This window comes from Cicer arietinum, chromosome 1 (assembly GCF_000331145.2).
Source record: "Cicer arietinum cultivar CDC Frontier isolate Library 1 chromosome 1, Cicar.CDCFrontier_v2.0, whole genome shotgun sequence".
NCBI classification, from domain to species: domain Eukaryota; kingdom Viridiplantae; phylum Streptophyta; class Magnoliopsida; order Fabales; family Fabaceae; genus Cicer; species Cicer arietinum.
In genome coordinates, this window is record NC_021160.2 from 49,592,218 (window position 1) to 49,602,711 (window position 10,494).

Genomic DNA, 10,494 nt, shown 5'->3' on the forward strand with positions numbered 1-10,494 from the left:
TAAATAAATGTGAGTATAAATAATTGCCCTGCATTGAATCCATCTTCATCATCATCACTTACAATTCTCTTCTCGTTTTCATCAACCTACACAACTTCCTTCTCTTCTATTCTCTCTAATTTTAGATATTTTTCTTCTCATAATATTAATAATTTTTCTCTGTTTTCTTTTCTTTTCTTTTCAGTTTTCGTGTCCACTTTCTCAGGAAAAAAGCCATTCTTCTTTTCCGTTAAACACCTTCCACTTTTAACGCTTCTTTTCTTCTCTTCCTTCAGTTTTAAACGTGAATATCTATCTGTCTTCCTTTCATTTCTGTTTCATTTATTTCACCTCAAGTTTTTATTCACCTTCAACGCGTTTCTTAAACATTAAACAATCCCAATTTTTCCTTGAGTTTTCTTCAAGACTTAGTTTAATTCCAAAAATTAAAAAATTGGATTGTTTGCATAAGATTAGAACCTCTCTTACCTGAAGACATAGCGTTGAATTCACAACATTGCCGGCGAAGACTGAGAAAACATAGAGAAAATTAAAATTAAAAAGAAAAATATATATTAATAGAGAGAATGACACTAAGATTTTGCGGTAAATTCGGTGTATAAACGTCAAAAAATAGAAAGTGTTTTTTACTTTTACATATCAATTCTCTTTCTTTCAAACACAAAATTGCAATCCCAAATTAGTCTCTCTCTCTCTTTCTCTCTCTCTGTTTTCTCTCTGTTTTTGTCCATCTGGGTTACCTTTGTTTTCAGGGTTGGGAGAGAAGCTGAAAAAAACCCTCTTCCCTCCCTTTCTCTCTCTCTATATCTTTCCTTTCTCTCTCTAAAAGTCATGATTTTTAATAAAGGGTCAATGCATTCTAACCTTGATTGCTTCCTTCGGTGTACAACACCCTTTGTTCAATCTCAGTTTCTACCAAAGGTTTTTAATTTATTCTATTATTTCATTTTTTTATTTTATGAATTAATTAAATATGTTGTTGTCCTAAATTTTAATGTTTTTAATAATGTATTTTTTTTTTTTGTTGCAGTCAGAGATTACAAATTTGAACCGTTTATGGCATCCATGGGAAAGAGAAACAGTTGAATATTTCACCTTAGGTGATCTTTGGAATTGTTATGATGAATGGAGTGCTTATGGAGCTGGAGTTCCAATCACCTTAACTAGTGGAGAAACACTTGTACAGTACTATGTGCCTTATCTTTCTGCAATTCAGATTTTCACTAGCAATAGTTTCAGGTAATAATTAATTTAATATCAATATCTATATAAGTGTGGTTGGATATTGGATTGGATCATTGTGGTTTTGACTAAATTTGAGTTGATCTCATTGTTTTCCATCATAATCCTGCTTCAAAAGTTGTTTGTTGCTTTAATTGGTGTTCCCAATATGTCTAACAAACCATAAGACGTTTTTGTGATTGAAACCCCACTATGGAAATGGTAGATTATGTTTATGAATTAATGTCAAACTTTCACACGGTTTGCATAAAGATGCATTTGAAATTATGGTTTATCTTTTAATATAAAATAGTTTATTAAAACAATTATATAATAAATGTTTATCTTCTAAGTTGTTTATTCAAACAAAACAAAACAAAACATATTTTAATAAGTTTGGTTATTTGGCAGCATAATTCACATAGATGTTTTGGAGAGAAGTTATTAATGCATAAATTTGAAATGGACATTTTTCAGGGAAGAGGCAGAGTCAGGTGATTGTGAAACAAGGGATTCATACAGTGATTCTTATAGTGATGAGAGTGAGTGTGATAAGTTATGGAGATGGGATGGAACCTCATCAGAAGAGGGAGGATATGAGCAAGATTGTCTCTGGCACTTGAATGATAGATTGGGTCACCTCTATTGCCAATACTTTGAAAGATCAAATCCATATGGAAGAGTTCCTCTAATGGATAAGGTGGATTATTTAACCTTTTTTTATGTTGTTAATTTATTACCTTGATTAGAAGTTCATAAATGTCTATGTTCTGCTTTTGGTTTTCTTAAATTACATCAAACAAACCAAGTGGTTTGATTCTAATGACTATTGGCAACAACTTAAATTTAGATGTCTAATATATATTAATTAAATTTTATTTTTTATTTTTTTATCTAATTTTGGAATACCAAAACACATTTTTTTTATAACATAAAATATATAAATTGGAACACCAATAGTAATTTTGTGAATAGTGATATCTATAGGAATCCTAAAAGATAAATTAGAACTTTTGACCAATGAAATTGAATAAGTAGAAACTCATTTTCATGTGAACTTATGAAGTGGAGATGGAAATTAAGCATATTCTTTTTTCTTTATATCTTTTCAATGTACTTATCACGCGTTTCTAGCATAGCATATGTTCTTCATCCACAACTTTAATTGTGCTACCGGTTATAAATAATGTATGTAGTTTTTCATTATTTGGATGGATTATAGTGATTGTTACAAAAAGAACATAGAATACATCAACTATAAATAAACGGTAATGTGTAAAAGTATAGAGATTCCATTTTTGACTTGGTGGAAATGTTTATAAATTTCAGATATCTGGATTAGCTCAAAGATACCCAGGGTTGATGTCATTAAGAAATGTGGATCTTTCGCCAGCAAGTTGGATGGCCGTTGCTTGGTAATCAATTTTGTCCCATCATACCTTAATTACTATTTCTCCTCACAAATAAAATATAAACAATTTTTTTCTTATAAATTTCTCTATTTTTAATTATATTTCATTCTAGATAAAGTTTATTTCTTAAATATAAATTATCTTTATCTATTTTTAAAATATAGTGTCAATACCTTAAGATTTTTTAATGTCTTGGGTGAGCATTTATGATTATTGAGTAATTTACTTTTTGTATTTTTAGGTACCCAATATATCACATCCCAATGGGAAGAACAATCAAAGATCTTTCAACATGCTTCCTCACTTACCACACACTTTCATCTTCATTTCAAGGTATTTATTTCATGTTTATGTATTTTTTGTGAGGTGGGTTAAAATTGAAGGGTAAATCTTAGCTATAGTATCTTAGGTGTATTTATATGTTTATGTTTTTTTTTTGTTTTTTGGGGTGAGTTAAATTGAAGGGTAAATCTTACCTATAGTATCATAGGTGTTTTAGATGTTCTTTTCACTAAAAGTGTCACTAATTACTTATCTAGGTTAGTAGGTAAGTTTTATTTTAAATTAAACTTATTTTCATTGCAACGTCTTCTTTTTCAAATTTAATCTTTCAGATTTAATCTTTGCGATTAGATTTATCTAATATCCAATAGTATTAATTTTATTGTCGTTAAATTAAATTTAGACTTATGTCGCATCTATAACTAGTTTTATGATGAATCTGATCGTATGTTTTAGGTTTAGAAATAGAAAATTTATTTTTCTTAATCAAATTGTCTATAATCGAAAGTACCATAAAGTGGATTATAGATGGTCCAATCCATTAATTCCAATGTGAGCTATTGAGGGTTTTAATTAATAATTATTAGTGGTATGATTTATTTAATTTTGACATAGTAATTAATGGAAGGCATGTTATTGTATAGGGATGGACCTAGATGATGATATTGAGGGTGGGCAAGAGAAGAAAAAGGAAGGGGAAAACATCTCATTGCCAGCATTTGGATTAGCAACGTACAAGATGCAAGGTGGAAATGTGTGGGTGGCAGGGAATCGTGGTCGGGACCAAGAGAGACTTGTGTCACTATTGAGTGTGGCAGACTCATGGTTGAAGCAACTAAGGGTTCAGCATCATGACTTTAATTACTTCATGGGCATTAGGCATGGCTAAAAAAAAAAAATATTTTTTTTAAAGGGATATGAGTAATCCACTACTCTACAAAGCTAGAATCCTTTTCTTGGATCTTTAGTTTTTTTTATGCACTTTCTTGGACCATTAATTTCTCCTTTTGTCTTTTATTGAAAGTGTGTGAGGAGAATATATTGAGGATATGTATAGAAGTAGTAATAGTAGTAGTTGATACTTTAATTAACCCTTGAGAGTATTTTAGGACCAACTTTGAACCTTCAAAGCAAAAGGGTTATTGATGAATTGACTCTTTTCAATAGTCTATATATTGATTAAGAGGGAGGGAGGGAGGGGTCATGAGAGGGACAGAGGTGAGAGACTATAGAACTTAATTTATGATTTGATTGTGTATGATCACTTGCTATTGACCATAATGGTTAATGGATTTGATGAATGATGTGGAATTCTTCTCAATTTTGTTTATGTGTCATGTTCCCATTTCCCTCGTGACTAATGCATTTTTCGTTGTTTTTTTTTGGGTGCGCACTCATTAAACAAAGACTAAGAAAAAAAGAAGAAAAAATTGCAATTCGATTCACGGAAAGGGAATAGACAGTTGGCTTGTCTTGATCTAGGATTATGTCAATGTTCATCCATATTCAATACGGCTGTTGCTGTGTCATGCATGCATATGGTCGATGGATGAGCTTATACATATATATATATATATATATATATATATATGATTATGAAAACAGGCAACAAGTAATAACAAAACAATTTTTGATTTTTTAACTATATGATTTATAGGAGAATAAGACTTTAATAATTTAATTAAAATCTGATCAAACCATGAATAATATTAATTTTGATTTTTTGAAAGAATAGACATGTCACAAAAATTATGTTGAAAAATAGGTCAATTAAAAATGTGTTGTTATAATATGAGGCTATGAGCAACTTTGCAATTAAGTTAAACACTACATTTTTATTTTAAATTTTAAAAAATTTAATATAATTCTCTTATTTATATAATGTTAAATGTCTATTTTTTTTTAATCAAATGTGAGGCTTTAATGTGCACTTGTTGAATCAATGGTCTTTCTTTCAAGTGTGAGTTTATCGTTTTATCTATGTATGTTTCTGCTTAAGCGAAAAAATCCACATAGACTTACACTGTTTGTGACACTCAATATTAATGAGATATGCTACATGAACACCGTTGTCATGAAGACTTTTGATTAGGGGTGAGAATAGGTCAGACCAGACCAGACTTTGAAAGGTCTGAGTCTGTCCTACAATTAATTTTTTAGGCCTAAGTCTAGCCTACGGTCTATCATAGTTTTTTTTTTTTTTTTTTTTTTTTTTTTTTTTTTTTTTTTTTTTTTTTTTTTTTTTTTTTTTTTTTTTTTTCCGGTCTGACCTGTCATTTTTAAAAGTCTGACATAGTCTGGAAGTCCATTTAAAAGCCTTATTCATATTAAAACATTTAAATGCTCTACTCATACCACATGATGTTTTTTACACACCAATATCAATGTATATATCTATATATATTAAACAAAACAAAAATTCCTAATAAAATAATTTTAAAAAAAATCTAAAACAATCATCCTTTAAATGCTAAAACATAGTTTTTAGTTTCAAAGAATGGATTCTTTTCTGAAACAAACGCACCCATTATAACCTCTCAAACAAATATGGAACGACTAGTGAGTGACTGACTAATTGAATTGAATCACTACCGAATATGGAATGATTACCAAATATGGAACGACTACCGAATATGGAATGACTATTGAGTTATTGCCTAATTGATATAATTTAAAATAGGAAATAATATTATTAATATAATAATAAAAAGTAATATTAATAAATAATAAAATATATATAAGCTGATCTGTCATATATAATAGACTTTTTCATAAGCATGAGTCTGACCTATTTAAATAAATAGACTTTAAAAATAGACTGAGTCTAGCTTTTTTATTAAATAGGTCATGTCAGGTCAGACCATAAGTAGGTCAGACCATAGGCCCCTGATGAACGGTCTAACCTATTCCCATCCCTACTTTTGATGCAAGAAACTGATCACCTTAATCAATCATTAACTATGATACCACTAATTGATCATCAATGAGCTTAAGGGATCGTCACATTAGACTTGAGCAACCACACTAGATTAGATACCACATCTTTACAAAAAAACCTTAAAACATTAGATAATTTTTTTTTTCCACTTATGTAATGTTTAATATCCACTTTTGTATTCAATTGAAACTAATTCACATCTGATCATCGATAGTTTGAGTATTGTCTACCATTGCTAAATGGTAAGCGATTGTTTAAATTTCAATTAGCATTTAGCAACATTTCTAAAGAATAATAGATGTGTATATCGTTACCTTTAAACAAAGTTTTTATTTGATGATATAGTAGGTCCTTAACTTAATTTTATATCGGAGTTATTTAATTTTAATTAATGACTTAGTTTTCAATATTGTTATTTTTATTTAATTTAGTTTTTTATGTTTAAAAATATTAAATTATATATAATTTTTCACATAATTCGTAACACTTTCATTAAAAAAATGTTTTTTTATTTATAAAATTCTTTATTATCTTTAAAGAAATTCAAATCTTCATCAAACCTAAAATCTAGATCTTAAAAAAAAATAAAATTAAATCATCATCTTCAACAATAACAATAACATAAAATCTCAAATAAAGATGCAATAATTCTTATGTATTTAATAGAAATAATTCTTAATCATATTTTATTTACTATATGAACGATCACACTTTCGATAATCTAATTTCTTTCCCTTATAAACCGTAGAGATAAGATCAATAAAGATGCAGCCAGGTACTTTTAAATATACAAACTTGAATATTCATGTCCACGCAGTTTCAAAGATTGTGACCCTACTTAAAAAAATTAGTTTAAATTAACTTTTAATTTATTGATGAAATTTCTCAACAAAAATAAATTAATAAAATTTATTTATGATAAAAATATATAAACTTTCAATGTTTATGAAAAAGTTAAAAAAAATATATTTTAAATATTTGTATACAAATTAATTAGTTACTTTTATATTTTAATCTTCTAATTTTTAGAGAATGAGACATTAAATATTTATAGTTTGAAATTAATTTTCAGCAAAATAAAAGTTGAAAAATTCATAGATTGAAATAAAGTCTTGATTAAGAATTTGACTTTAATTTATATAAAGAAAATATGTTATTTAAAAGTTTATAGTAATTTTAAAAAACTAAACAATTCTTTTAGAATTTATTGAAACATAACTTCATTTGTTATACAAATTTGTGTTCAAAATCTATCAATACGGTTGATTTTAATAAGAGTTATCTTAAAGTCAAAAGGAAAAGAGGGACCCACTGTACGTCACTGTACATTAATTTCTTCATTTTCCTTCATTTTACCTCTTGAACAATTGACAAATTCACTTTCCTTTTACCTATTCTAATCAGAGAAAGGACAAGAAGAAGATCTTGACAACGCCAGATTTTAGATATTTTTTATGCTTTAAAAATTTAAAATTACCTGAGCGTTCAAATCAATATATATATATATAATCACCACCGTAATTTTCTTTATAAAAATCAACAAAATCACTAGGCCACACTCCCGCGATTGAATATCAACTAAACATATTTTTTATTTATCATTTTAAGTTAATTAATACACACGTCTTAAAGTAATCATTTTATGAGTGTAGCAGGTGTTAGTAATAGAATGACCAGATAGAGAAAATGAACGGAGAGAGTAACCGATAAATTAAGCAAAACATAACTATATAATATGATTTATTTAGTTAATGACTAAATATAATAATTTAGTTTATATGCAGTACATTTGATTTTTTTTAATATTTTTTTTTCTCAATCACTACAAGTATTTTACTTTAATAATATATGCGTTAAAATTCATACAAATGGTGATTTGTGGTATTGTTCAATATTGTAAAAACTATACCACAATATAACTAAATTAATATCATAATACACGTGTGAGTTAAGTAGCACAATATTGACATCTTTCCTATAATTTTAATATGGCTTCTGATTAATGCAATTGTTTATTTAGCATTAAAAAAAATTAATAAATTGGTTAAACGAAGAGTACCATGATATTTTTTTATTAATTATTAATTCATTTATTTTATTAATAAGTATAGTTCTTAACTTATCATACATCTTTTTTAATTTTCGATGGATTTTTTTTGACATATACCTCTTGAGACAACACTTGATCTTGATGAGTGTGACAATGATATTTCAGTTTAAGTTTTTCCCTCTTGTGATTCAATTTGGATTTGACTTTGTCCTTCTTGTACTTTAGTTTGGGAAAGAAATTGGAGAAATTAATGAGCAAATTTTGAGAGAACAATAAAAAGAATTCAAAAGAAAATTAAGAAAAAAAGGAAAGGAAATTTGAGAAATCACATTTGAAAAAGGGCATGAAAATAATTTTCTTCTAAAGTTATTCTTAGTTGCAACAACTCTAACAACATCTTTTCTTTCTTAATGATATTTGAGAATCATTGTGTTCAAGCTTTCAACCATAAAGGAAGAAGAATAAGTGGTTCTCAATTCTTCTATTTTCTATAATATGAACAATTATGAAAGAAGAAGAACAATTAAATTAATCAATATACATTAAAATTGAAGACAAGACGATATTATATAAAATATACATTAAAAATAATCAATTCGAATCAAATTTAAAAAGAAGACTTGAATGAGAAGAAAAAAAATCTAATTTTATGGTTGTACTACTTGTACAACATAGTAGAAGTCGAGGCCAAAAACCCACATCATACCACAATAATAGCGAAAAGTGGGGTTGCCCGTAATAGCCCATCTATTTTAGAATTTATGGCCCACGAGTCCAATCTAAAATTTATTGTCACAATACACGGCAAATACTTCCTTTAAATAAAAAAGTAATGGTTAGTCATAATCTCATTAAAAGTTAACTATTGTACCAAAAATAAACATTAAAAGTTTCTTCCTCCAATTTTTTTAATTGTTGCATTTTGGAAAAAAAAAATTTGTTTAATTGTAATTTTTAAAGGAGATTTTTATGATACATTTGAAAATTAACATGTTTTGATAATATTAAATTAAATCATAAATAGTTGAATATCTGTCAACTATGAATGAAATTTGACCAGATTTTAAATTTAGCACTACTAAATTTATAAATTTTTTTCTATCTATTTTGAAATAACATTTTTTGTAAAATGAGATAAAATAAATTTATTGCAAGTATAAAAATATGTAAAATGAGATAAAATAAATTTATCATTTTTGCTAGTCACTCTCGTGATTTTTTCAGTTATACTCAAATAGATTAGTGGACTGAGTTTACGTAAAATTAATTACTTTTAAATATATAATAAATTAAATTTATGAAGGATATATGAATATTAATACATAACTGTAATTTAAAGAAAAATGTATAATTTTTCCAGCCAAAAGGTAACGGAGAAGCATGTCAACATTGTTGAACAAAATAGAGATTAAGAAAGCAAATAAATTACCAAGGAAAATGGGCACGGTATATATTACAGATGGTTAGAAAATTGAAATTCTGTAAATAATTATGGAACAGGATAAGACTTGTTATGGCACATGCATTTGTAAGCCATTGGACAAGATTCAGCTTCTGCAAGAGATGCACAAACTAAGCTCACCATCACCAATCTGCATGGCGTGCATGACCCGCATGCATGAGAACAATCCGGCAACCTCGACCCGGCTACTTGCATTGTGTCGGGTCTACGCATATGATGTTTTGATCTTCCCTCCCAATGTAACCTTTCTCTTGTCCCTTTACTTCCCATTTCAACATCTAAGTGTCCTTCTCCTACTAATTAACATCAAAATTAACACTTATTTAAAAAACATCAAAGATGCTAATTCATTTTTTTTTCTATGAGTATCTATCTAAAATGATAAAATGAACATATAATAAATTCCATATATGAATTATTAAGTATATGTACGTAATTTTCTTTGATAAACTTTAGAAACAGTTTTATAAATACTTTTGGTGATGTTAACCTATTAAAATAAGACATGAGTGAGAGAGTATGCTATGGTATTGTTTGAATGTTGTTAATGAATAATATACGTAATTTCAATCTAATATAAAAAATGCTACTTGAAAATAAAATAAGAATCAATGGAAAAAAAACCGCTCTCTAATTCATTTGTCACTAAATTTAGAGATAAATTTCCTAATTTCTCTCGTCAATTTCATAATTTTTAGTAGTCAAATAGTATCAACATACATCTAAGTTTTGTCAGTAAAATTTGTAATTAATTTCAACTTTCTAATAATCCTAATTTATAGATTTTAAGGTGTGATAATTGACTTACACAAATTTATGATCTTAAATAGAAAAATGTGAGACTTACTCGAATTTGAGTGGCGTATGTGCCTTGAAGAGGTGATCATCATTGGAAAATAAAGTGAAAGAAGGACAAATACGGCAGCATAGACAAAGCTCCTCTTCATCATGGTTAATTTATCTTACAATTTCAAAAGTGTTGTTATGAGATGTTCTTCTTGAGTACATTAATTGGTGAATGGTATGAAGGAAAGAACAATATATATAGGTAGAAAATAAAGGGGGGGTGTAAAGAAGAGAAAGTGTGGAATTGAAGCGGTTCACAGGCAAGAGGAGATGGTCACATGAA

At 27.7% G+C, this 10,494-nt stretch overlaps 2 protein-coding genes across 3 annotated transcripts; one reads left to right on the forward strand and one right to left on the reverse strand.

The window, feature by feature from the left end:
* The first annotated feature begins 88 nt into the window (after positions 1-88).
* LOC101500038 (uncharacterized) lies at positions 89-4,030 on the forward strand. Its single transcript, XM_004487246.4, has 6 exons — positions 89-921; positions 1,031-1,239; positions 1,699-1,921; positions 2,551-2,636; positions 2,875-2,966; positions 3,560-4,030. Exons 1-6 carry the CDS (start codon positions 832-834, stop codon positions 3,802-3,804), a joined length of 945 nt encoding a protein of 314 aa, XP_004487303.1. The 5' UTR covers positions 89-831; the 3' UTR covers positions 3,805-4,030.
* A 5,281-nt stretch (positions 4,031-9,311) lies between these two features.
* Positions 9,312-10,484, reverse strand: LOC101499520 (protein EPIDERMAL PATTERNING FACTOR 1). 2 transcript variants are annotated; one of them, XM_004487245.4, is made up of 2 exons: positions 10,213-10,484; positions 9,312-9,658 (listed from the first exon to the last, which is right to left on the reverse strand). In XM_004487245.4, the coding sequence occupies exons 1-2, from the start codon at positions 10,313-10,315 to the stop codon at positions 9,393-9,395; spliced, it is 369 nt and encodes a 122-aa protein (XP_004487302.1). In that variant the 5' UTR covers positions 10,316-10,484; the 3' UTR covers positions 9,312-9,392. The 2 variants fall into 2 exon arrangements, with proteins under 2 accessions (XP_004487302.1, XP_004487301.1); XM_004487244.4 differs by having other exon boundaries at positions 9,312-9,661; positions 10,213-10,476.
* Positions 10,485-10,494: the final 10 nt, after the last annotated feature.

Bases quoted from the DNA above. Each gene is read 5' to 3' on its own strand.
- LOC101499520 (XM_004487244.4), bottom strand. From the start codon at position 10,315: ATGATGAAGAGGAGCTTTGTCTATGCTGCCGTATTTGTCCTTCTTTCA. The intron at 9,662-10,212 runs GTAAGTCTCACA...GATGTTAATTAG, and splicing joins CATACGCCACTCAAATTCGA to TAGGAGAAGGACACTTAGAT.
- LOC101500038 (XM_004487246.4), top strand. From the start codon at position 832: ATGATTTTTAATAAAGGGTCAATGCATTCTAACCTTGATTGCTTCCTT. The intron at 2,637-2,874 runs GTAATCAATTTT...TTGTATTTTTAG, and splicing joins AGTTGGATGGCCGTTGCTTG to GTACCCAATATATCACATCC. The intron at 2,967-3,559 runs GTATTTATTTCA...GTTATTGTATAG, and splicing joins ACTTTCATCTTCATTTCAAG to GGATGGACCTAGATGATGAT.